Source organism: Pan troglodytes, chromosome 4 (genome assembly GCF_028858775.2).
Source record: "Pan troglodytes isolate AG18354 chromosome 4, NHGRI_mPanTro3-v2.0_pri, whole genome shotgun sequence".
NCBI lineage: Eukaryota > Metazoa > Chordata > Mammalia > Primates > Hominidae > Pan > Pan troglodytes.
The window spans coordinates 40,832,136-40,860,093 of record NC_072402.2 but is presented as its reverse complement, the minus strand read 5'-3'; the positions used below and the strand labels follow the sequence as shown (position 1 = coordinate 40,860,093).

Below are 27,958 nucleotides of genomic sequence, written 5' to 3'. Positions count from 1 at the left end.
TACAGTAGGTATGTACGTCAACACAATAAATCCCATATATGGGCTTTATTTTTACCCATAGCTAACTTCATATGAAACAGGGAAAAGTTGAAAGTTTTTCCTTTAAGATCTGGAAAAAGACAAGAATGTCCACTTTCACCACTTCTAGTTAGTATTATACTGGAAATCCTAGCGAGAGAAATTAGGCAAAAGAAAAAAATAAAAGGTGTCCAAATGGGAAAGGAGGAAGTCAAATTGTCCCTGGTTGTGGATGATATGGTCTTATATATAGAAAGCCCTAAAGACTTCACTAAAAAACTGTAAGAACTAATAAAGTCAATAAGCTTTCAGGATACAAAATCAACATACAGAAAGCAGTGTTTCTATATGCTAAATAGTGAACTATACAGAAAAAGAATTCAAGAAAACAAACCTACTTATTATAGCTACCAAAAAATAAAATACCTAGGAATAAATTTAAGATGAAGGTGAAAGATCTCTACACTGAAAACTACAAAACATTGATGAAACAGATTGAAGAGGACACATATAAATGTAAGTGTATCCCATGTTCATGGATTGGAATAATTAATTCTGTCACAATAATCTACAGATTCAATATGATCTATAGATTTAATGCAATCTCTATCAAAATACCAATGACATTCATCACAGGAATAAAAAAAAATCCCTAAAATTCATGTAGAACCACAAAAGACCCCCAAACAGCCAAAGCAACCTTGAGCAAAAAATTTTTAAAAAACAAAGCTAGAGGCATATTACCTTACTTAGCTCTATTAATGAGAAGATCATCATATTGACATAAAAATAGACACACAGACCAATATAACAGAATACAAAGCCCAGACATAAATCCACGCATCTACAGCCAACTGCTTTTCAACAAAGGTGCCAAAAATACACACTGGGGAAAAAACAGTCTCTTCAATAAATGGTGCTGGAAAAAATGGATATCCACATGCAGAAGAATAAAACTGGATCCTTATTTTCAACACATACAAAATTCAACTCAAAGTGGACTAAAAACTTAAATGTAAATACTGAAACTGAAACTACTAGAAGAAAACATAGGAAAAATGCTTCATGACACTAGGCAATACTTTTTTAGATAAGACCTTAAAAGCACAGGCAACAAAATTAAAAAACAGACAAATGAGATTACATCAAACTAAAAACCTTCTGCACAGCACAGAAAACAATCAACAGAGTCAAGAGACAACTTACAGAATGGGAGAAAATATTTGCAAACCATGCATCTGACAAGGGGTTAATATGCAGAATATATAAGAAACTCAAACAACTCAATAGCCAAAAAATAATAATAATAATAATTCCATTTAAAAATGAGCAAAAGACCAACAGATATACAAAAAAAGTGCTCAACATCACTGACTACCAGGGAAAAGCAAATCAAAACCACAATAATGTATCACCTCATTCCACTCAGAATGGCTATTATTAAAAAGACAAAAGATAAGTGTTGATGAGGATGTGGAGAAAAGAGAACCTTTACGCTTTTGGTGGGAATGTAAATTAGTACAGCCATTATGAAAAACAATACGGAGATTCCTCAAAAAATTAAAAATAGAACTACCATAACCAGCAATCCTACTACTTGGTATATATCCAAAGGAAATGAAATCAGTATGTCAAAGATATATCTAAATTCCCATGCTCACTGTAGCACTATTCACAATAGCCAAGATATGGACTCAACCTAAGTGTCCATCAACAGAAGAATGGATAAAGCAAATGTGGTATATGTATACAATGGAATACTATTCAGCCATAAAAAAAGAATAAAATTCTTTCATTTGCAACAACATGGAAGAACCTGGGGGACATCATGTTAAGTGAAATAAGATACGCACAGGAAGACACATACTGCATGTTCTTACTCATATGCAGAATCTAAAAAGTTGATCCTAAGAAACAGTGAATGGAGTAGTGGTTACTACAGACTGAGGAGAGTAGTGGGAGGGGAAAAATTAGGAAGAGATGGTCAATGGGTACAAAGTTGCAATTAGAAATGAAGAACAGAAAGGTGCAGCAGCTCACGCCTGTAATCCCAGAACTTTGGGAGGCTGAGGCAGGTGGATCACAAGGTCAGGAGATCGAGACCATCCTGGCCAACATGGTGAAACCCTGTCTCTACTAAAAGTACAAAAATTAGTTGGGCATGGTGGCGGGCGCCTGTAATCCCAGCTACTCAGGTGGCTGAGAAAGGAGAATCGCTTGAATCTGGGATGCGGAGGTTGCAGTGAGCCAAGATCACGCCACTGCACTCTAGCCTGGCAACAAAGCGAGATTCCATCTCACACACACACACACACAAGAAATGAAGAATAAGTGATGGTGTCTTATTGAAGAGTTGGGTGACTAGAGTCAGCAAAGAGGTATTGCATGTCTCGAAATAGAAAAGGGGATTTTTAAATGTTCCTAACATAAAGAAATGATACATGTTTAAGGTGTTAGATATGCTAATTACTCTGATTTGATCATTACACAACATACACATGTATTAAAAAAATCACATTGTTCCCCATAAATATGTATAATTATGTATGTTTATAATACGCTATATATTATACATATAATTATAGTTATTTGTTATATAATAATTATGTATCCATTAAAAGTAAAAAATGGTGTCCAATTCCAGAAAAAACAATGACTGCTACCTGAAGTGAGACTTAAAAAAGGATGACTCAGTAGAGAAGAATTATCAGTTTCAGGGTTGAAAGAAGTTCCCAGTGTCAATAAAGCCAGAAGGCGCTTTATTCTGCAGAGAAAGCCACTGAAGACCACAGAAATCGCTACAGATTACAGAAAGAAATCAAATGTAACAGAGAATTTTCCTTCCCCTAAGGATTATGCCTTCAGCATTGTAAAACCACCCCTCCAAAATAAAGATGGAACACATTCTACAACAGATCTTTTATTACCTCCCAAATCTGCAGGTTGGGAGATCCCCAAAAAAACTTATTTAAAAAAAGAAATTGGAGGAAATCTCCTTAAAAAAATGAATATAGTTATAAATTTCCTTCAAAGAGAATATAACACATTTTTAAAAAAGATTTATGATTACACTAAAATTTGTTATATGCTGTAATGTAGCCATCGTTAACACTCACAGAAGTATAAAGTGCACTCCTTTCTACATTACATAGTCCTAAACAGTTTTGTCTCTCATATTTTATGTTATCTATTTCTTGCTTTGTTATTGACTTAAACTTCAGGCTATCATTAATACCCTGGTCTGGGCCAACCTTTCTTTTTCAGTTCCAGTGTGTTACAGGTATAGGAATCAGAAAGAGTTCTGCATAAAATAAAGCTCAAGGCATTGTTCTCAGAGGTTTTTGGCAAAAATTTAAAATGTGATCTATTTTGAGTATTCAGAGTTTTTTTTAGCCTACTTCATGGCTGTCACCTTTGCTTTTGGAAAAAGAATTATTGCTCTTTCTGAGCTCCCTGCAATTTGTTTTTTAATCAAAGACAAAAATATCATAAAATGTAAATGAGGACTTATAAAATTCAAAATGTTACATATAAAAGACCATTGGTCCACTATTACATTTTGTTCATTTCTCACAGGGCAGTGGGCCTTTTTTTTAATTGTACCACAAAATAAGTATACTTAAATCTTCCTACTAGAGATTATTAATCTTTTTGTTTTCACAGCATCTGGTACATAGAAGGCATACTGTAAACGCTCACTACATTGAACTAACATGATAGAGGTCATATAGCTGAGAGAGTGAGTGTGTGTGTGTATGAGACAGTGTGTGTGTGTATGAGACTGTGTGTGTGTGTGTGTGTGTGTGTGTTTTGGGAGGCAAAATGATGGTTGCATTTTAAACAAACATTGCCGGTGATTCTGTTGTGTGTGTGTGTGTGTGTGTGTGTTTTGGGAGGTGAAATTATGGTTGCATTTTAAACAAACATTGCAGGTGATTCTATTGAAAATGGAAACTCTGTGGAAACACTGTCCTCTGTAATTCTGTGGGATGTGGTAGCCAGAAATAAAGATAGAGCTAAGATGCAAAGTAAGAAGGAAAAGTAGAGAACAAGTGAGTTCAAAATGCAGGAAAATATGATAGGGATAAAGAATTCATGAAGGTCACAGAAGTACCTGAGACAATGAGGAAAAGGTATATATTAACTGTCTGAAGACAAGAAGGGAACAGCCACTGAGAATGTTAACACTGGCACATTTAAAAAAAAAGGCTAATACAAAGAAACATGTTAAGAGAGGCTTGAGAAATCCATAAAGTCAAAATTGGCTGCATATAGGGCTATTCTTGAACTCAATGGGCAGACAAAGAATACCAACAGAAAGAACCGCATATCTCTTGAAATCAAGAGAGTAAGTGCTGTGGCTGGCAAATAAGAATACAAGGTTGAGGGTTATAACAGGACTATAACCTGGGTATGACATTTAAAATAATATCCTGTTAAAATCCTGATTATAGTGTAAACCCAGGCTTTGCTAAGGTAAAGTACTGGGGGTGCACTTGAAATCACTTGCTTGTCCCTGGATTTTACTGTGCCATCTCTGTGCACCATAAGACTCTTTGCAATGTTTCTAAACTGAGCAAGTTTAGAAACAACATGAAAAGTATGGACACCCAAAAGCACCATCCAGGCTGTCCAAGTATTGTTCAGTGTATTAAGTACTTAAGTACCTTTAAGGAATCACTCTTCTCTAGCACAACATGTCACATTCTACCCACAGGGAACATTGTACCAGTGACCCAGCCTTGCAGAAATACTGCACTTTCTGAGCTCCCTGTCCCAACCTCTGTACTTCATACTGTATTCTTTCCATTTCCCTGGCCACTGCTCCTGCTGTACATCTACCATTTCATCATGAATTTTCCCCTACAGCTCAGTGCACCATCAGCTTCTTCCAGTGTTTGACATCATTTCTCCTTCATTCAAGGCTGAGTCTCATAGTAACAATGACCATGCAAAGCCAGCCCCAGGTACCTTCTGGATGCCACTGCACATAACCCACCTGGCATAATCTTTGAAGGAGAAACATAATGCTCTTCTCCTGCCACCGAGTCTTCTCACCCTGCCCTCTTCCCTGAAAGATAATGGTGATGAGCTACTTCAACAGGAAAATGATCTGAAAGCCTTCTGTTTGGAACTTACCTTAGGCTCACTTTCTATACTTTCCTACTAAGAGTGATTCAGCTGAAACTACAAACCACTCTTAAGGTAACTGTGGATGGTAATCCTAACTTACCAGCATAACTTGGCTGATTAACATTTCCACCTTTTTTTATACAATGATGAACAAGATCAGCATCATCGTGTAGAGCAGCCTTATATACTAAGTTCTCTCCAAAAATGTTTCTCCGGTTAATGCTACGAAGAGATATTTTGTTCACCTTCATTTTTTCTGAAATGAGGGAATGAACAAAAGAAAAAAATCATTATTTGAATATCAGAAGGAATACGGATTACAAACCACATATTTCAAACTACAAACTTCACGAACATAGGTAACAGGATTAACTCAGTCAATAGTGTAGAAGTGAAGTATATTATGAGAATATTCATCCATTAACCCAACTATAATATTATCTACATACAAAAAGGAAAAAGAGACAAATGCCACTAGTCTTAAAATATTTGAAGTAAACTATACATCATGATAAACAGTGTGTGTTGATTGAAAACCCATGAAAGGTGCATATATGAAAAGACTAACAGATAATCTTCTTAAAAGTTCTGGTGAAAAGGATTATTTAAACCTAGAATAATATATTATCAAATTTAATAAAATGTTATATTACCAAATGTCTTATAAAACCATGAGGAGAAAATCTCAGAGGCATATAAGATACAAAAACTAATCCCAGTGAGACTGGAAAAGGGAATGCAAAATTCTCCTTCTTGGCTAAAAATAAATTAATGAAATTAAGCAGAGAACCACAGCCTTGATCCTTGCAATTGTTTTTATTTACTAAGCCAGAAATGCACGATTAAAATACTTTTCCAGATAATGTATATCAAGTATCAATTCTCCACTGTGCCTCCTAAAATACTGAAGCTCCTCATTTACATGTTTCAAATCCTGTCAATTTGGAGGGCAATACTCATCTGGATTTTCTGAATTTCAGAGTAGCTTGATGATAGCTTTTCCAGTTTGTATCTAGCTATCCTGCCCCATCCTAAAACCTTACAAAGGTAACTGAGTACTGCAGCAGCTTTCTTAATGGATGACATATCAACTGCCTTGCCGTTTGACTCCCTTGATTCAGTCCCACTGTATAACAAACCAAACTGCTGAACTTTGAGTCTACATTCTTGTATACCAGACTACAAAGCATTCTTTTCCCACTAGACAAATTGCATGCTTACCATAATCAGAGCAGTCTTTACTTCCAAATCTGCCTGTGCCAGTTGTACTTGTTATATTATAATTATGTAATTTTCTGATCTTAGGGGGAAAGCATTTAGTCTTTCACAATTAAGTATAAAGCTGTATGATTTCTGTAGATGTCCATTGTCAGGTTGAATTCCTAGTTTGCTGAGAATTTTCACCAGGAACAAATGTGTTAGATGTTGTCAAATGCTTTCTATGCATTTATTGAGATGATCATATGGTTTCTCTTTTTTAGCTTGTTAATACAATGAATTACAGCGATTGGTCTTCAAGTGTAAAACCAATCTTGAATTCCTAGGATAAACACCACTTGGTCATGATGTATTATATAATGTTGGATTTGATATGCTCAAGTTTTGTTTAGAATTTTTTTTTTTTTGAGACAGGGTCTTGCTCTCCATATTCTTCTCCAGGGTATTGCCCAGGATGGAGTGCAGTGGTGCCATCACGGCTCATTGCAGCCTCAACTTCCCAGGCTCAGGTAATTCTCCCACCTCAGCCTCCTGAGTAGCTGGGACTACAGGCACATACCACCATGCCCAGCTAATTTTTTGCATTTTTCATAGAGACAGGGTTTCGCCATGTTGCTTAAGCTGATCTCAAACTTCTGGGCTCAAGCGATCCACCCACTTCAGCCTCCCAAAGACTGCGACTCTAGGCATGAGCCACTGCACATGGCCTGTTTAGAATTTTTGCATCTATATTCATGAAGGATACTTAGTCTAATTTTCTGTTCTTATAATGTCTTTGATTTTGGTATCAGTTTAATGATGACCTCATTAAAATGAGTTGAGAAGTGTTTCCTCATCTTTAATTTTTTGGAAAAATTGTGTGGTGAACTGGTATTATTTCCCCCTTATATATTTTGTAGAATTCACCTCTGAAGGTGTTACAGACTGAATGGTGTCCTCCCAAAACTCAAACTTGAAGTCCTAGACCAATAAGACTGGATTGAGGTGCTCATATACGTGTGTGTGTGTGTGTGTGTGTGTGTATTTTTTTTTCTGTGAACTGCTTGTTCATGTTCCTTATCTATTCATGTTCTTTTTACTTTTTTCCCCCAGTTTAAAAATTTGTAATTAATTATTGTTATTATTATTATCTGACATGTAAAAAGGGATACTTATTTAATGTATACAATTCAATATACTTGGGGACAAGTATATACCCATGAAACCATCACCACCATTAAGGCCATGACATACACCCGTTCTTTATCCTTACTGTTTCATAAGAGTTTTTTGCATACTAATGCAATTAAACCCCTGTCAAATGATGCTAATATTTCTTAGCTATTTGATATTTGATTCTTCTTTAGGGTATATTTCCATACAATTTTTTAAATGTATGTAGTTAATTTTATCATTCTTTAAAAGAATTTTTATCATTCTTTTAAATGTATGTAGTTAATTTTATGATTTTAAACTCAGAAACCAAGAGGATTTAAAAAGACTTTCTCCACACCAAGGTTACAGAAAGATTCACTTACGTTTTCTTCTACAACTTTTATTTTTCATTTAAATCTTTGATCAATCTGAAATTAAAGTTAGTGTAAGGAATGTTATGGAAATCCAATTTTGTTTGTGTTTTCCACTACTTATTGCTTAGTCTTTCTTTTCACCACAATTTGAGATGCCATCTGTATTACATATCTTTCCCATATCTCACTGTAGCTGGCTTCTACATCTAAACTCTCTATTCTGTTTCACTGATTTATCTGTCTATTCCTGCTCCAGTGTCAAATAACTTTAATTTCTGTAGCTTTCTAATATGCTCTCATACTATGGAGAAAAGGTCCTGCCACTCTAACTTTTTGCTTTTATTTTTCAGAATTTTCTTGGCTAGTCTCTCATATTTACTTTTCTAGGTGATATTTAGTATTACTTTGAAATTTTCTCATAGCTACTCTCTATCCCTGTAAAACAGTACAAAATAAAACAAAAAATTAGCAAATAAATAAAAATCTGTTTTTGATGAGATCTCATGCATTTCTAGAATAATTTAGGGATAACCTTCTTACAATGCTGAATCTTTCTAGTCAAGAACAAGGTTCTTCTTTCCATTTATTCAAGTATTTTTTACATCTCACAGTAGAATTTTTAAACTTTCTTCTTATAAGTATGATATGTTTCTTATTAGTTATAAAAGTATTTTCTTTTTGGAACAATTATAAATGAGATAATCTTTTACACTTTCTAACAAGTTAATACATACATATATGTGAAAGGCATTAATTGTTGACTCCAGCTTATCGCATTTTTAAAACTTTTTCTTTTGAAATAATCTCAGACTTACAGAAAAGTTGTAAAAATAGAACAAAAGACTCACCCCTTGTTAATATTTTGCGATTGACTTTAAACCATTCTTTCTTCTAAATACGTATGCATCCAGACACATGTATACATAAAAAGTAACTTTTATACATCATGCCCTTTTACTCACTAATACTTTAATGTATATTTCTAAGGACAAAGATGTATGCTTATATCGCTGCAGTATTATTATCAAATTCAGAAAACTTACCTCTGATACAATATTATTTTTTCATCTACAACCCATATTTCAGTTTTGCCAATTTTTCTACTATCTATTATTTTTTAAACAATGTTTCTAGATTCTCTTATTGCTTCTGAGAGTTTTTTAGTTCAATCTTTTGGATGTTATAGGAACACAGAAATAAGATCTAAGAATAATAACAATTGTGCCTTGTCCTTTCCTTTATTCCTCCTGATATGCTTTTTCATAGCCATATGCTAGGTTAGTCACACATGTAAATTTAAAAAGAGGTCTGTAACTACTCTTTCCAAAGCAGAACTACAGAAAAAAGTACTAATCTATGAGTCAGAAGTTCAGGATCAATTCTCAATTATGCTACTAATGAGCTGTATGGTTCTGGGAAAAACCCTTAACCTATCTGAAATTCAGTTTCCTCATCAGCAAAATTAGAAAGTTGAGAAAGATAATCTCTGAATCCTTTCTACCAATTCTGTTTCTGTAAAAGAAATAGAAAAATACTCAAAATATGCATCACCTTTTTTTCCTGAAAGTTGTTCATTTTTCCTGATCTGTTTTCCATTCTTGAACCTTGCTGAATGCATATTCTTCTCTTTACCATCAATCATTAAAGCCGGATCCTGCATTCTTGAAAAACAACGTATTTTTTAAATGGCTATAACGGTTTTTGCAAACATTCACAGAGAATTATACCAATTTTTGAATACAATATTAAAACTCCAGGGTATTTTACTGAGCTGTTCTCAAGTGGCATGGCAGTTTTAAATACGGAGATGGCTCCTGCAGGTAATTCTGCAGCAGGCATGCCAGTCATCACAGCTTCTAGCCCTCTCTTTGCGCGACCTGTGGGTTTCTCTTCTTTAGGATTAGTCATCTACAAGTGTAAGTATTCTTAATCTCCTGCTCTTTACTCCCCAAGTTGGCATGCCACTATCCACTCTATTCACCCTCTAGAGAAAAAGATGCAGGCTCTTTGCGAGGAAAAAGCCTTGCTCTGTGGTATGGCACTGATCAAAAACTGCAAAATAAAAAAGCAATAATATAAAAAATAAAGCTCTTTCCCCTGTGTTAACTGTATACTGACCCTGATGTCCCCAAGCATATAATTATCTATAATGTCTATAGCACACCTGGAGATAAAGACATAATTTCATTGCATACCTGAAATTCTGAGCTGAAGAGTTATTATTTGTTAGGTCCTCACAGCCAAGGATTTTTGGTAAAATCTTTTCTGGCATCTTATACATGTGATCTGAGTACTTTGCATCTCTGCTTACTTTCAGTTTTTCTAGTCTTGATGATCTCCTCAACACACACGCAGTTTCCTGATCAGAGCTATTTGTCACTGAATTTGAATTTCTCTTATTACTTAGTGGCTCACAAGAAGTGATATTTTGATGAGCCAAAGTTTGCAATCCAGATGGATTTGGGTCTTGCAGAGTCTGCAAATACGTAAATACATCCACAAAAAATTACAACACTGCAAAAAAATTAAAACTATAAGAAGTTAAATTTTGTCTTGACCTTTGATTAAATTAAAATGCCTATTATAGGATCCAAGTACAAGAATTCATAGACATATGTGGACATAATGAAAGATTTAATAATAATTAATGTAATAAAGGACAATGCAGATTTAAAAGCTTAAGAGCATAAGTAAAAATGATTTTGATCAATATTTATCTTGAAAATTCAAAGGCAAATCTATGGTCACTCTAGGAGTTTTAATTTTGCAAGAAATTTGGAATGTAGAATGATGAGAGATCTACAAAAACATTAGAAATGTCACACTAGGCTAGATCAATGGACTATTCAGCCTAGGGTTTTATTATCTGACAGCAGCAGCAAGTGATATTTTGTGGAACAAGATAGTACATAACCTCCATTACATTGATTTTAAAAGGTTAACAGTGTATCAGGAATTGTTCTTTCCCTTAATAATTCATTATAGATTTAACTTCCATGAACATATGTATTCTTTATACATATCATCTAAACCTTTCTTCAGCTTACTTACATATCCGTCTTGCAAAGCTTCTCAAGGTAACAAGCTCCATATTTTTATTACAGCTGAGTAAATGAGTATATTATTTGATCTGTTCTAAGTAAGTCTCCTTTCTACTTAAGAGGGTTTATTTTTTTTCCTTTCGAAGACTTGCTAAATTCATATTCACTGTATTAATACCAATCATAATTTCCTACACTTTACTCATATTCCCTCTTTTCATATTAGAACACTGCAATGTTTAATCTTCATGCCCTATCTCCATAATTAGTTTCTCTTTTTCTGGTTTTTAAAAAATCCTATGTCAGTTTTGAGATTTGTTAAACAGAACTTCATGCAGTATTGTCCCAGGTATGTATGCTGCAACACGAGCTCAGCATTTTGTTACATAAATCTTCACAAGGATGTTCACAGAAACATTTTGGTAATCGGAAGATAAAAAGAAAAGAAAGAAAACAATCCAAATGACCATCATTAGTGAATTGATTAAATAAATTACAATATATTCACACAGTGGAATACTATTCAGCAAATTAAAAGATTTAAGTAGTGCTACATTTGCTGACATTGAAAGATAAACAAAACACATTATTAAATTTAAAAAATAAGTTGGAAGGCATTATATATAATATAATCCCATTAGTATAAAATGAACTAATATAGAATATGATGGAAATAATTGGAGAGAGATACACCAAACTGTTAACAGTGATTACCTCTAAAGAGTGAAACTGTGGAGGATATTTGTTACCATATTATTATGTAATTCTGTAAGGTTTAAAATTTGTTTTATAATGAGGATGCATTATTATTATAATCAGGGAAAAAAATAAAGATTATTTTTAAAAACAAAGAAACTGTCAATATGACAAAGGGACTTTGTGAGTGATAGGCCACTACAGAGCCTCCAGGCATAATACTACAAGAATTCTAAACCCCAAGAGCTATGCCACCTGATAGTATTCTCAGACATAGAAGTCAAAATTCTGCTTAAGCTAGGCATATTTTTTCCCTCCCCTGGCATCCCAACTGCATATATTCTATGTCAAAATGTAAATTAATGTGGGGTATCCCATCAGTACTCTGCACCCAGGTAGACATAGTGATTTTCCGAGCTAACAGAGAAAATTTTAGTAAAGAATTCTTTCCTTCCTACATATAAGCAATCTAAAGATATGTCTTCTCAGCCCTGTTGAGAAGAAATCTTTCTATTTTAATTTCCTAACTCCTCAAAAACTCTATCCTAGGAACTTCTAAAAAGATCACTCTATGCTTCCAAGTCACAAAGTATCTTCTCGGTGTTGATATTTGGGTAGATTTGATTTTAACACAATGAAAACCTGTTGAAGTTTAAAAGGCAAAATCATAGACTCATATTTTCAGCTACTTGCTCCACTGAAAGATGCTTGTCCTATAGCTCAGCTAACTTGGAACCATGTTCAAATGGTGGAGTAGAACAAAGAAATTCAAAATTCACCTCTGCTATTTGTGTACAATCTTCATTGGTCTGAGACGTATTGAACTCCACTTCTAAACATTCATTTCTAGCAATGAGACTGCTACCTCCCTCTTTTCTGTGACAGATGGTTTCCACCTTGGCTTCTGACAATGTGTTCAGGGCTTCCAATAACTCAGCTGGCAATGCATCATCCTTTGCATTTTCTAGTAAATCTCTATGACATGCCGACCAGGAATTCAAAGGTATTGATATGGAACTAAGAGAGTCACTCAATGGGTTCATCAATTCTTTACAATCAAAATCACTTACTAATTCAAACAATCTTTCCTCCTGGGTGCTTTCTGGTGATGTAAGTAAACTTTCTAAGGCAGACACAAAGGTTTCAAGAGAGCTTTCTTCATCCTTAGTTTCTTCAGAAGTCATGGTCATTGTGACTTCCTTTCTAGGCTCAAAAAATGTATTTGGTGCTGCTAAAATCTTCTCTGGCTCTACTAATGATGTCTCCTTTACAGCAACTGTATCAGATACTGTAATAGCAGTGCCTGAGAGAAGGCTAACTTCAGGAGAATCTCTGCCTTCACTTAGTTCCTGTGTATTACAAATAGAAATTACATCATTACAGCATATACAATAAAGTATTTAAAATGAAAACTTTATAGTTTTATAGTTTATCTTGTTTGTAAGCTACCCTCAAAATTTATCATCAACTTTCCTTCCCTTCCATAAATAAAGGGAATACTCTTTATTGCTTTCCTATACCAAATCGCTAATTACTGAAAACATGGTTAAACATTTAATAATAGACCAAGAGCATAACTGGCTGGACCATAATTACGGATGGCAAATTATTCACCTAAGTTTAAATTATCTGTGCTAACAGAAGAAGCAGAGATGGCATGGATAGTTAAATTAACAGATGATCCCAAAGCTTCATAGCCATTAATGGTTATAAAATTCTTTCTTGCCAAAATGTCCTATTTGATTTATAAAATTATTAACTAGGAATAAAATTTCACCTTCTTTTTGTTCCCCCACCTTTGTAGGAATAAGTAAATGTGGAGTAAAGAGGCCAAAGGACAAGAGGTCAGAGGGAAAAGGTGGAGAAATGAGGGTACAGTTATGTATAAATATTACAAGCCCTAGCTGTGAATGAATGGCTCTGAGTTGTGGTTATTTTAAGCAAAAAAACCCACTAAACTTAACATTTCTAAATGACTATTATTTCTCTAAGACATCACCTTAATAGGTTATACCTGTTCTCACAATGTTTCTTTTTTTCTTTTCTTTCCTTTTTTTTCTTTTTTTTGAGATGAGGTCTCACTCTGTCACCCAGGCTGGAGTGCAGTGGTGCCATCTCAGCTCACTGCAACCTCCGCTTCCAGGGTTCAAGTGATTCTCCTGCCTCAGCCTCTTGAGTAGCTGGGATTACAGGAGCCTGCCACCATGCCCTGTTAATTTTTTGTACTTTTAGGAGAGACAGGGTTTCACCATGTTGGTCCAGCTGGTCTCAATCTCCTGACCTCAGGTGATCTGCCTGCTTCGGCCTCCCAAAGTACAGGGATTACACGCATGAGCCACCGTGCCCAGCCTCACAATGTTTCTAATACTCAAAATACTGTTAGAATCCCTCTTTTGAAATTGCTTTCAGTATGAGTTTATAAGCCATTCAAGAAAATAATGTGCTTTAAAGGCACTGAAAAATTTTCAAACACTAAATACTTTTTATTGGCCTTAAATAACAGAATGGGTTTCAATGACTTTGGTTTTTTCCAAAAATCAAATCCACCATACCTTTGACAGGATGTGCTGTAATTTGTAAGCCTTCTAATATTCTAATCTGGTATGAGTGAGAGAAGCAAAACCACTTTATTCTTCCTCCTGTCCTTTTCTACCTGCCACCTTTATGTACTTTGTATATATTAATAGCATACAGCACTTAAGAAAACATATTTATTTGTTAGCAATGCTAACTATAATTTTCTCAGAAAGATAAAAGGAATATACAAGAAATTCAAGAACCAGATCCTACTCACTCTCTAAGTCTCAGTTCAAGGCCTCTCCACTATATGAAGTCCCCGCACCAGGTATAATAAAGTATATACATTGGGCTCTGTCTTAAAGCAATTTATTTCTAACTTAAGATTCAAGACATAAATACCTAGGACATTAAACAGAATACAAATAATGTCATAGAACACTTATGAAATCAAATGAATGGCATAAACTAGTGTATATCAAGCAGTTGCATTTATAACCACAGAACCAGCCCAAACTGGCCATACTTTGTTGGTAACAGAATGTCAAGTCATCTTGCAGGTATAACACAGCGAAAACTGCAAGTCATGTAACGCAGCCAGTACCTTGAACCAAGAAGACAGAAAAATGACTCCCCCTCCTCCTGAACCAAGAAGACTGAGAAATGACTGGAACCTGACCACTGGTACTCTTTCTGAAGAAACAGGTCTGCTAGCCAGAAAGATTTGGTGTTAAAATCTGCCTAAATATACCTTACCGTAAATGGTCAAATTCGAGGCCTTCTAATCAGACTCTGCCAAGCCAACATTCCTAAGTCCTTTCCCTTACCTTCTGCCCCCTTAAACCTGTTCCAGACCCTAAACAGAGGACACAAATTTGAGCTGCCTCTCCTGTCTCCTTGCTGGCCTGTCTCACAATAAAGCCTTTTTTTCCCTCAAAAGCCAATGCCACAGCACTGGTTTCTATGCACATCAGGCAGCAGGCCCATTTGCTTGATAACATACAAAACCTAGTGTCTTGCAAAAATGAGTTTTCTGGGGAAGAAAAAAATGGAGGCAGTGGAGGGCTTTCATGATTCTTCGAAAAATACTTGGTTGAGCAAAGTTAAACAAGTTACTTTGTGACAGGACTTTCCAAACCATGTGCATTGGGGAACTTTAGGACACAGTGTTCTCCAAACATTTTTGTCCAAAAAAATCCTTCTCCTCAGAAGATTTATTAATATTATAGAGTACAAGTGATTTGGAAATAATGATATAGTTAGTAAATAATGAGTGCTAGAGAGGGAGCAATTACTTTGGTCAAGATCGCCAGAATTATCTGAAATAGATCCACAGAAGAACAGGTACTTGAGCCAGAAATTAAAGATTTGTGGAGTGAAAGAATGGAGGAACACACATTTACTAAGCACCAAGTAGGTGCCAGACACCATGAACCATCATTGCTCGGTCCTCACAATACCTGTAAAACAGCTATCGCTGCCCCTATCTTACAGATATAAATAGTTATCCTTGGAACCCAGACGTATCTGGTTTCCAAATTTTATGTTATTTCCCATCTTCTGGCTCCTGATTTGAGCAAAAGCATGAAGGCAGGAAAGTGTAAGGTGTGGCTGAGATAAAGTAAGCTACAGGGACAACCTGGGTGAGATGACAAGACCCAGGGTCTACAAAAAAATTAAAAGAAAAAAATCAGCTGGGTGTGGCAGTATGGGCCTACAGTCCTAGCTACTGGGGAAGCTGAGGTGAGAGGATCTCTTGAGCCCAGGAGTTCCAGGTGGCAGTGAGTTATGATCGCACAACTGTACTCCAGCCTGGGCAACAAAGTGAGACTTTATCTCACTGGGGAGGTCTTTGATTGCCTAGCATCCCTGAGGAAAGCGTGAGTTCATTGTAAGCAGAGCCAGTCCTATAGTCCTCTGATTCTCCATAGCACCAAGTAAAAAGCAAATCCAAAGCAGGAAGGAACTTTGCTACATTATCTCAGAAACAGTTTGATAACAAGTTATGTATTTCTACTCTAGATAAAAAGTAAGAGACTTAACAGTACAGGGTAAGAGACACAGATCAAGAAAACACTTTCATTAGCAATAAGGAAGAATAAACATGAAAGAGGTGATTAGACAAGAATAGATTTTTATCTACCGAAATGGTTTACTAGATGAGGGTGAGGGTCTAAATGAGCTTGATACTTTAATCGACATAATTTTTTAAAAAATCTAAACTCACAGTCTACATAGTTAATTTCTGTTATACAGACCAACCTTTTCTATGTGTGGCAAAACTTCAGGACTTTCAGCCTCTGGCCCTAGAAAAAAACAATGTGTTTTCATTCCAGTTTTATGGAAGCACTAAAAACATACCTTCTCAGTTGACATTTCATAATCATATAACTTAAACTCCCTCAGTCAAGTGACACATCATATATTTTATTAATATTACATAAATTTATTAGTATAAAAGTATTATTTTGGAAATGAAATTATAAAATTCTTGCATTTCTTAAAAAATATTTTATATAGCTCCAAAAAAATTGTAACTATTTGGAATTATTTTAGCTAAAAACCAAGAACTCTATTTTGGCTGAATTATACTAAGTACAGCATTTGTAACTACATAGGAAAAAGACTATCTACTTTCTCAGTGTCATTATCTCTTCTACTACAGGTACTTAGAGCTTAAATGAACTCATGCTGTCTGGAGTTAGGCATGAAAAGAAATGCCCCTTATAGGGGTCAAAAGGACAGAGGGTCATCCTAGACACTATGGAGGATTGCTGCATTGCCTCTGTGACTGCAAATTCACTACCTACTCTCACCCTGCCCCCTCTGAGCCAAGCTGGCAAACAGCAATTCACACCCAAGTTAGGTCAAAGGAGGATCTGGAAAAAAGATAGTTCTCCTCCACTGTTCCTTTTACATTCTTTCTTTCTTTCTTTTTTTTTTTTTCTTTTGAGATGGAGTCTCGCTCTGCAGGCCGGGCTGGAGTGCAGTGGCACAATCTTGGCTCACAGCAACCTCTGCCTCTGAGTTCAAGTGATTCTCCTGCCTCAGCCTCTTGAGTAGCTGGGATTACAGGCACGCACCACCATGCCCAGCTAATTTTTGTATTTTTAGTAGAGGCAGGGTTTCACCATGTTGGCCAGGCTGGTCTCAAACCCCTGACCTCAAGTGATCCACTTGCCTTGGCCTCCCAAAGTGCTAGGATTACAGGTGTGAGCCACCACACCCAGCCCATTTACTTTCATCATCAAGACCCAAGTATTCTGGCCAGGCACAGTGGCTCACACCTGTAATCCCAGCACTTTGGGAAGCCAAGGTGGGCAGATCACTTGAGGTCAGGAGTTTGAGACCAGTCTGGCCAACAAGGTGAAATCCTGTCTCTACTAAAAATACAAAAATTAGCCAGCATGGTGGCACACACCTGTAATCCCAGCTACTCGGGAGGCTGAGGCATGAGAATTGCTTGAACCTGGGAGGCAGAGGTTGCAGTGAGCCGCGATTACACCACTGCACTCCAGCCTGGGCAATAGAGCAAGACTTCGCCTCAAAAAAAAAAAAGAAAAGAAAAAAAGACCCAAATATTCTGACACACCTGAGTAGGAATTCAGAACTCACTGGAATTTCAAGCATATATCTGAGTCATTCTTTTGGTTTCTTTTGATTAGGTAATGTCTACATAGCTAAAGTAAAAGCAAGTAATTATCTGCTGAGCCTCAAAATGCATCCTCATAAGCAAGACAGGTTTTTCAGGGGGAAAAAGAAGCATAAATATTCTTGCTGAGCTTCACATCCTAAAAGATAATAATAATAAACCTGTTTTTTTCCCTCGCTTCATCTTTGCAATTTAATGATAAAAAGCTATGAAAATCAGTTAGGAGGGCTAAAATCATGGCATATTACTTGCTCACAGCATGATAAGCAAAAAGTCATAAGAATAAATAATTTCTTATCCTTGGTTTAGAATTATTCCTGTCAACAAGTGATGACATATTTCATTGTGTGTATCTTACTTAACATTTATATCTCTACTTGCTTAAAATTTTAATACCAATGAAAGAAACATTTTAAAATAATAGATACATCTTCAACTACCTTTGGAAGGAGAGGTTTTTTTAAATAAAATTTCACATCTTTGGGGGATTAGAATTCAAAAACAGAAAAAGAGATTTCACTTTTCTTCCTTCTCTGAATCATAAAGAAACAACTCTTATAGACATTTTCTCCCATGTTGTCTTTAACAACTTCATCTTCAAAACTATAAAGCAAAAAAATAAAATTCTAAGGCTCCCAATCATCTGAATGGACCCCTCTTGGCCATGGGCATACCAAAGTTGGTTCAGGCCTTGAAGGGAAGAAAGGGTCACACATGCCTCATTACACCCTCCTCCCTTCTGGAATTGAGGAAAAGCCATCCAGTGTTAACATCAACACAGATCTTAAGTCTGTTTAAAAAAATTTATAATCTGCTCTGTCTGAACCCTGCTATCTGTAAGCTTCATCTGCATGATAAAACTTTGGTCTCCACAACCCCTTATCATTATAACCCAGCGATTCCTTTCTATTGATTCCAGGTCTTTAGATAATAACTCTTTCAACCAATTGCCAATCAGAAAATCTTTGAATCCACCTATAAACTGGAAGCCCCCAGGCCCCACCTTGCTTCTGGTTTGTCCCACCTTTCCAGACCAAACCAATGTACTTCATCTTACACATATTGATTGATGTCTCATGTCTCCCTAAAATGTATAAAACTAGGCTGTGCCCTGACTACCTTGGGCACATGTTCTCAGAGTCTCCTGACGGCTGTGCCACAGGCCATGGTCACTCATATTTGGCTCAGAATAAATCTCTTCAAATATTTTACAGAGTTTGACTCTTCTCGTTGACAAAATGATCATTCTTTTATGCCAACAGTTACTATTTTAAAAACTTAATAAAATATTTTACAGTAATTTGATTACTATATTAAAAACAAACACATTTAGAAGGAATTATCTTTTCTAACTACAAATTTTACTTTAAAGTTTTTACAAATACATAAAGAATTCTTGAATTTTTGTCTATCCTTTAATAAATCATTAAAAGAATTTTCAAATTTTCTACTTTCACTTTAGAGAGGCAAAATATAATGGTATACATGAGAAATAATTCTAAAGCATCAAATTCAAAGAAAATGGCCAGAGAAGCCTGGTTTAACTTATACACAAAATTTAACTTATACACAGGTGTTTTAAGGCCAAAGCTATTATATTTGCTTAAGGTAGTTTGCTTATCTTTATCTTTCTACAATTGGATTAGAATTTACCCTTTGAATTGGGACAGAGGTCTGTATTAGAACACAGTCAACTATAAAACTAACAATTTAATAATTTACTTGTACGTGATTTAACCTATAGTCTGGAATTATAATAAAACGAGCTTCTTGTTCTGAATACTCTGAAAGGAGTAAAGGCAAGAGAGAGCTGCAATGAAGTGCCAGAATGGAAGAGAACTACCAATTCTAAGGATCTCTAGTCACGCAGCTTTAGGGCAGCAAGAAACACACAAAGCAATAATCCTGGTGCATGTGGCACTACTTTTTATTTTTTATTTTTTAGAGATGGGGGTCTTGCTTTGTCACCCAGGCTGTAATGCAGTGACACAATCATAGCCAATTGCCACTTCAAATTCCTGGGCCCAAGGGATCCCCCCAACTCAGCCTCCCTAGTAGCTGGGACTATAGGCATGCACTACCTCACCTGGCCATGTGGCACTTTTGAAGGAACAGCCTATGAGACTTGTGACTCAGAAGTTCGAGGAGAGTGGTGACAACAGTGCACAGATGCCAATGGCATAACAAGGCATTAATGGCTGGCACTCAGGAGGCCAAATGGGCAGGAGGTTGGAGTTATGGGACTATAGGACATAGTGGAACCCTGTTTTAAAATAAATACTAGAATTGGGTATGAGAAAAATAAAAATACATTTTTGTGTAAATATTGATGACACCTGTTATAGTCAAAACCCAAAGGGGAGGCCGGGCGCGGTGGCTTACACCTGTAATCCCAGCACTTTGGGAGACCCAGGTGGGTGGATCACATGAGGTCACGAGTTTAAGACTAGCCTAGCCAACATGGTGAAACCCTGTCTCTAAAAAAATACAAAAATTAGCCAGTCCTGGTGGCACGTGCCTATAATCCCAGCTACTCAGGAGGCTGAGACAGGAGAATTGGTTGAACCCGGGAGGCGGAGGTTGCAGTGAGCAGAGATTGTGCCACTGCACTCCAGCCTGGGCGAAAGAGAGAGGATCCATCTCAAAAAAAAAAAAAAGAAAAGAAAAGAAAGTACCCAAAGAAGAAAAAGGAATGCCCAGGGCATGATATTATCCATGACACCTCTGTCTCAAATTGTTCAATACATCCTCACACACACACACACACAAAGACTTCAACCTCTAAGATGACATCATTATAGCTTTATAAACATGACTCTTTTTGTTTAATCCATAACTACATCGTGTAAAAAGTGCTAAATAGGTTTTTACTAAATTTGGAGATTACGTTTAGCATAGTCTGAATTATATTAGGCCATTTGATATTTATTAAACTTTTTTAAAATCAGAAAGTCTTTTATATTTAAAGAGGAACATTAATTACCCCTTGCACTTACATTTGTTTAATGGTCAATTTACTAAACTTCTATATCTAAGACATGAAAACTTGAAAATTACTATTTAACATTTAAACATTGATAACAAACTTAAATTTCCTTAAACAATTTAAACCAAAAATTTGAAATAATTTTTTACCATTTCAAATATATAAAAGACTACTGCTCTTAAACTAATTCTAAAATAACAGTATCATTGTTGTAATTCATTCTTCTTTATTTCTATACTTGTTCTTATACCTTTTTAAGATTAAAGTAATTCTTACTCTGATACCTTCCCAGGGTTACAGATTACCTGATTTTTTGTTGGGGCATGAGATCATTTATCTCAAGATTATTCCAACCTGACCAGCCAATTATCTGGCTTTACTTATAAATAAATACCTTAAACTTCACAAAGGTTATTTTTTGTAATCTAATGTTTTGTCCGAGAATGCTTTAAGTTTTACTTGGTTGGTGTTACAAAAGCTTTTGTCTTGTCATTTATTATGTGCTGATATGTTATGTAGTGTTATTAGAAACTTATTCCTGCCATTTAGTATCTTATCATGATAGGCAGGGCCATCTAAGGCTTTTATTTACTAAGAGATAAGGATCTAGTCTCTGCAGAAAAGTCTCCTTAATTGGATATCAGGTTAATTTGTCATCTGGGGACACAGACCCCACTTTATACGTTTTATGTGTCACTGCTGGTACTGTGTGGTGGGCCTTCCTTTCCTTGGTACAATTCTTACTTTTTCCAGGACTGCTTGACTCTTTCCCTACTTAAACAGTGATAAACAAAAATATCCTATGTTTTATAAATAGACATGTATTTAATTAAGAAAATGCACAGATATTAACAGGCCCCCAATTCTTAGTTATTAAAACTTTCTTTTTTGAGATAGGGTCTCACTCTGTCACCCGGGCTGGAAACATGGCTCATGCAGCCTGAACCTCCTGGGCTCAAGCTGTCCTCCCGCCCCAGCGCAGCTGAGACTATAGGCATGAACCACCATAGCCTGGATAATTTTGTGTGTGTGTAGCGATGGGGGTCTTGCTGTGTTTCCCAGGCTGGTCTCGAACTCTTAGGCTCAAGCAATCACCCTGGCTCAGCCTCCCAAAGTGCTGGGATTACAGGTGTGAGCCACCACATCCAGCCCATTCTTAAACATCCTGCTATAGTTGTTTTTCTTTTTGTATTGAGACAATCTTTTGTACACTCCTAACATTTTTTGAGTATCATTATGAACTCATGGTCTTTTCACAAACTTATTTGCATGAACTCTAAATTCCTGGGTTTTTATCCCTACTTAATTTATCAGTTTGGCCAGTTTATCACAGTTTGGCCACAGCACCATTGAGCTAACCATTTATCCTCCAGCACTGGCCCCAGACATCCTTGAAAGCAACCTTGCTTTTCAGTAATAATTGTATGTTCAGGCTCATCCTGATATTGTCATGCTCCAAAAGTGATCAGCTACCCTTTAAGAATCCCTGGTTTATTTAGCATTCACACCCTTAGCACCCACATACTTGGTATTTAGTAGGCTTAATAAGTATTTGTTAAAAGAATAAACAATATTAAAGACCAAACTCTAGACAGTAAAAGTATACGTAAGAGCTGGTGGTGGGCAAAAGTGGTACTGCTTTGTTGTAGCAACAGAGCAAGAGAAGACAGAGCTTTTTAAATTTATCTTTCCAAAATGTTACCATGTCCTTGTATCCTTTTCTTATAATACTAGGTATCATTAAACACTATAAATATTTGCTACACTGTGACACAATATATCTGACATTCACTCTGGAGGAATCATTGGTAGACACTGCAAAGAGATAGACAGCTATCCTCTAATACAGCTCAAACCAAGGCAAAACTGGCCTGTGCGACTGCCAGTCAAGAAAGACATGAAATTCTTATTAAAAATCTTATGAACATAGAAAACAAACTTTGTTTTCAAATTCCAGCCCCCAAATCACATTTTGAGTAGCAGATACTAATGGCATCTGAGCTGCTACTCCCATAGGTAATTCTATGAAGCATGACCCAAGTCAATAGCAACACTGATTTCATATTTATAAACATATAGTAAGCCAGGCTCAGTAGAGCATGCCTGTAGTCCCAACTACTCGGGAGGCTAAGGCAGGATAATTTGCCTGAGCCCAGGAGGTCAAAGCTAATCTGAGCAACATAGCAAGACCACATCTCTACCAAAAAAAAAAAATATATATATATATATATAGTTGACCAGCCTAGTTGTAAATAAATGTATATCTAACTAAGTCTTCTATTTTTAGGCAAAGACTAATTTCCTTTATATGACTCTACCATGAAAACATACCTTCAATATTTTGGTGGTTCAATGAAAGTCCAGACTGGCGAAACGACCCAATGAACATTGAACAGTTTTTTCTAGTCCTAAAAAATCAATTAATAAAAATAAATTTTAAAATGGAAGAAAAACATAGTGTTTCTCATTCAAATACAATTTAATTTTTCTTTTTCACTTAAAGGGCTTTCCAAATAGGATAATTTTTTGCTATATCATTCCAATTATTTTTACAATTATTACCAATTTGTTAACATTTTCATTTCAAGTAACTGCACAAATGAAGGAGAGAGCTGAAAAAATAATAAATGACCTGAGGAGTGTATACAAGCTAAACTACATTTAGGTCTAAAGGTGACTTTGGAGGTGACTGTTTGCCAAATAGGGGCAGGAAGGTCAGGGAGAAAATGGTCCTGAAATACGTAGTTTTTATATCTACATCATCAAACACACTGATAGTTTGTCATTAGTTTTAGATGTAAGTGAGAGTCATTAATGATAAATTTCTCCAGGCATTACTTATCATTCTTGTATTTCACAGCAGGCAAAGAAAAGGTAGGGAATACCGAAGGGAAGAAGTTAAAAGCAAAATAAGGGTCATGCCTAATCTGCAATTTTCATCATCTGCCCTGTGACAATTAAAAGCTGATTAAAGAAAGGCAATCAGCTAACTATATTTTTTCTCAGCCTAATTTACTGCATAAATGTAATCAAGATACCTTCCTTTAAAAAAAAAGCCTCTCATTTCAGCTGTTTTAAGAGCAGTTTTTAATGCAGTAGGCACAGCTACTGGAGTCCTATGCAAGAGTAATAAATTAAGCATTCTCTCCTATCCAAAAACAGAAGTGATCAGTATAAGCTGTCTTCAGATAAAAATGAAGCTATTCATGTAGAATGATAATTTTTGAAGCAAATAGAAAAGAATGCTGATTTTTTTCCTAAAGTGTGATTTTTTAAGAACAAGCTGAAAACAAAATAAAACCATAGTTTAACAGAATTTTTTCCCTTAATTGCAAGAGTATTTAAGACATAGTCTGAAAATAGAGCAAAGCTTCATCTAAATTATTACAAATATTTATGTAAGGTAAGACTACAAACAACCTAAATGTCCAGTGGTAGAGTAATAATTAAATGAATTATAGTAAAGTCAGTAATACAATAAGGTATTATAAGGTCATCAAAATTCACATTTTTAAAAACATTATGACACAAGAAAATAACTTTGATAAACTATTACTTAAAATTTTAAAACAGGATACAAAACTATCTGCAAGATGATCCCAATTTTGTAGAAAGTATGAACAAAAACAAAAATATAAATAAAGCCTAAAGTAAAATGTACCAAAATGTTAACAAATGGTTCTCTAGGCAGAGAGAATATGGATGCTATATTAGTCTTCCTTAGTCTTTTCTTTTTTCTATGTCTTTAAATGAACTTATAATGTTGGTAGCTGGGGCAAAAGGGTTATTTTACAACAATAGCAGTTTTCAAACTTTTTGATCTTCAGACTCCTTTATACTCTTAAAAACTATTGGTGTCTTACACTTATTTATATCTACATATTAGAAACTAAAATGAAGAACAAAATTAAATATGTATAAATTTTTAAATCACAGCAATAATCCAGGAACATATTAATATATTTTTATGAAAAATTATCTTTTCCAAAATGAAAAAAATTAGCGAGAGAAGTTGCAATTTTTGACATTTTTAATAATCTCTTTAATGTGTGGCTTAATGAAAGATGACTATCATCCTATATCTACTACTGCATTCAATCTGTTGCCATATATAATTTTATTTGAAGTACATAACAAAAATCTGGCTTCACACAGATATGGGGTTGGAAAAGGGAGGAGTATTTTAATAGCCTTTTTGGATAATTGTGAATATTGCTTGGGTACAGAAAATAATACCCCAAAATACGACGCTATGGCAAGCTGCGTACTCTGAATTAAAGAAAATTGAAAGGCCTGAGAAATAAGCTTCAGAACCAAGGTCTCCATCTGAGCTTTCCCCTCACCCCCCACCCCATTTCTCTGATCTTTTTTCTTGAAGCACCTGAAGGGACTCTCTCCAGAATTTCCTTATCTGACTGAGAAAGCTTCTTGAAAAAATAAAATAAAATGGTCTTAAAATCCCCTCCCTAGGAATCTCATTAAACAACCAGGAAAGATTAACCATCAGAGAAAAGACTAAAAGTCTCTAAGGCCAGGTGACAGGACACTATGTCCAGACAAATTCTTTATCTATTCTTCTGACAGCAGCTCCAAGAGACTACCCAAGACTTTATCTGCCTAAGACAACCTTTGTTCAGAGTGAAGTTCTGTCTCTCATCTTCCCATCAATTCCCCAAAACTTAGAGGAACTTGTCCCAGGCCACTGTTTTTTGGGCATATTCATTTCCCCTGAAAATCATTTACCGCTATATCCTCCATCTCCTCTTCCCCTATGAAGAATGGTATATAAACATCTGGACCTCACTGGGTTATTGGGTAACCACACTCCTGTGATTTTCCCCCATGTACATTAAATAAACTTTATATGCATTTTTATTCTATAAATCTTTCTTTTTGTCTGTTCATTTTCAGCAAACCTTCATTGAGGGTAGAGGACGCTTTCCCCCTCTACCCCTAAAATATTCTTTTTCAATATTACAGCAAAATTATTTAATCAACAATACTTTCCTAAAAGGGAACTGTAGGAAACTCAAACAAAATTAATGAACTTTTTGCATTCTATTACATTAAAACCCATAGTCTATCTTGCACTTTTGAATGAGTCTTTTACCTTTACATGATTTTGTAACATCATGCATTGGTCTTTTAGAAAATACTTATGCACTGAGTTATGTATGTTTTCCTAATGTTGACATATTTTATTATAAAATATCAAAAAATCACCTCTCAAGTTAAAAAAAAAGGTGAAACCAGTTTTCTTCCAATGCTTACAACTCAAACAAGTGCACAGGTGTTTTACTCAAGATAAACATCATGGCTGCACACGGTGGCTTATGCCTGTAATCCCAGCACTTTGGGAGGCCCAGGCAGGTGGATCACTTGAGGCCAGGAGTTCAAGACCAGCATGGCCAACATGGCAAAACCCTGTCTCTACTAAAAATACAAAAATTAGCCAGACAAGGTGGCACACACCTGTAGTCCCAGCTACTTGGGAGGCTGAGGCACAAGAATTGCTTGAATCTGGCAGACAGAGGTTGCAGTGACCCGAGATCACACCACTGCGCTCCAGCCTGGGTGACAGACTGAGACTCTGGTTCAAAAAAAAAGATAAATATCACATAGCAGTATGCACAGAAATGCTTTAAGCATACTTTCTATTTCATCACACAGAATATTAAAAATATATATACTCAAAGGTGGAGACTTACTAAAATTAATAATTTTCCTGCCTTATCAAACACAAATTGTGTTAAGTGAAACTGGCTTCTTTTTATTTATGTAACTGAGAGCACACATCAGTGAAAAAACACAATGACTACTAATATTCTTTGGTGCCACTGCCTTGGTTCCTGTTAAGACTCCAGCATTTTACCCACCATTACTTTAGCACTATTGTGCAAATGTAAATACCATGAAATAGGCAACTAATGTGTTAGTATTATTATGAAAATAGTTTTGACCTCACAGACCCTCTAAAAGAATCTCATGGACTCCCAAAGTGTTCACAGACCATACTTTGAGAATCATTGTTTTAAAGGAACTGAAAGGACAGTTTCTTTCCTTCCTTCCTTCCTTCCTGCCTTCTTGCTTTCTTGCTTTCGAGACAGAGTCTTACTCTGTTGCCCAGGCTGGAGTGCAGTGGCATGATCTCAGCTCATTGCAACCTCCGCTTCCCAGGCTCAAGCAATTCTCATGCTTCAGGCTCCTGAATAGCTGAGATTACAGACGCCCACCAACACGCCCAGCTAATTTTGTATTTTTTATTAGAGATGGGGTTTCACCATATTGGCCAGGCTGGTCTGGAACTCCCGACCTCAGGTAATCTGCCTACCTTAGCCTCCCAGAGTGCTAGGATTACAGGCGTTAGCCACCACGCCTGGCCGAGTTTCTTAAGGTATAATAAGTTTATAAAGTCTAATTTCAATAAGTTTTACAAATTCTTCCTTCATGCCATGCTTTTATTTATTTGCAGCCCCTTCATACATTTGCACCTTCAAGCTATGCTTTAAATTCGCTTTTAAAATAATAGAGAACCAAGTTAATCTGATTCAATGCTTCTTATGAAATAAAACTTATCTAGAATGTATGTAAAATAACATATACTTTTGCTACAAAATGGGCAATTATTCAAAAATATACAATAATTCTAAAACTCTTAAAAATGAATATTCATCTTAGATGTGCAAAATGACAAAAATACCTACAACATAATGAAGCCAAAAATTAGTATACTTACTGTAACAGAGCTTGATTTCGTTCTGTTTCATCTTGAGACTGCTAGGAAAAAAAAAAAGTTTTTTCCAACTGATAAGTGTTAATTCAGTGCATCAAGCTAAAAAAATTAACATTTAAAGTAATTTTTGTGTTATTCTTTCTTAGCTTCTTTTTATTGTGGTAAAATACACATAAAATTTACTATCTATTTACTATCTGTACATTTTTAAGTGTACAGTTCTCTGGCATTAAGTATACTCACACTGTTGTACAACCAAGACCATCATGAACTTCCAGAACTTTTTCATTTTCCCAAAGTGAAACTCCATGCTCATTAAACACTAACTCCCCACTCCCCTCTCCACAACCCATGGCAGCCACCATTCTGCTTTCTGTCTTTATTGATTTACTACTCTAGAAACATCATATAAGAGATACAAAATTTTAATCATTCTGTGACTAGTTTATTTCACTT

General features: G+C 35.6%; 1 protein-coding gene across 11 annotated transcripts in view; it reads right to left on the bottom strand.

Annotated features, from left to right (window-relative positions):
* Positions 1-27,958, bottom strand: part of ANKRD31 (ankyrin repeat domain 31) — a 173,014-nt gene that overhangs the window by 119,376 nt on the left and 25,680 nt on the right. For 5 of the 11 annotated variants that reach the window (XM_009449014.5, XM_016953134.4, XM_016953135.4 and 2 more), the window contains exons 4-10: positions 27,506-27,546; positions 23,101-23,177; positions 16,394-16,437; positions 12,394-12,963; positions 10,073-10,353; positions 9,429-9,538; positions 5,252-5,407 (exon numbers count right to left, since the gene is read on the bottom strand). In XM_009449014.5, the coding sequence (XP_009447289.4) occupies positions 5,252-5,407; positions 9,429-9,538; positions 10,073-10,353; positions 12,394-12,963; positions 16,394-16,437; positions 23,101-23,177; positions 27,506-27,546 (1,279 nt within the window). The remainder of the gene's footprint in view (positions 1-5,251; positions 5,408-9,428; positions 9,539-10,072; positions 10,354-12,393; positions 12,964-16,393; positions 16,438-23,100; positions 23,178-27,505; positions 27,547-27,958) is intronic. The other 6 variants (XM_063810360.1, XM_063810362.1, XM_063810359.1 and 3 more) reach the window with 3 other exon arrangements.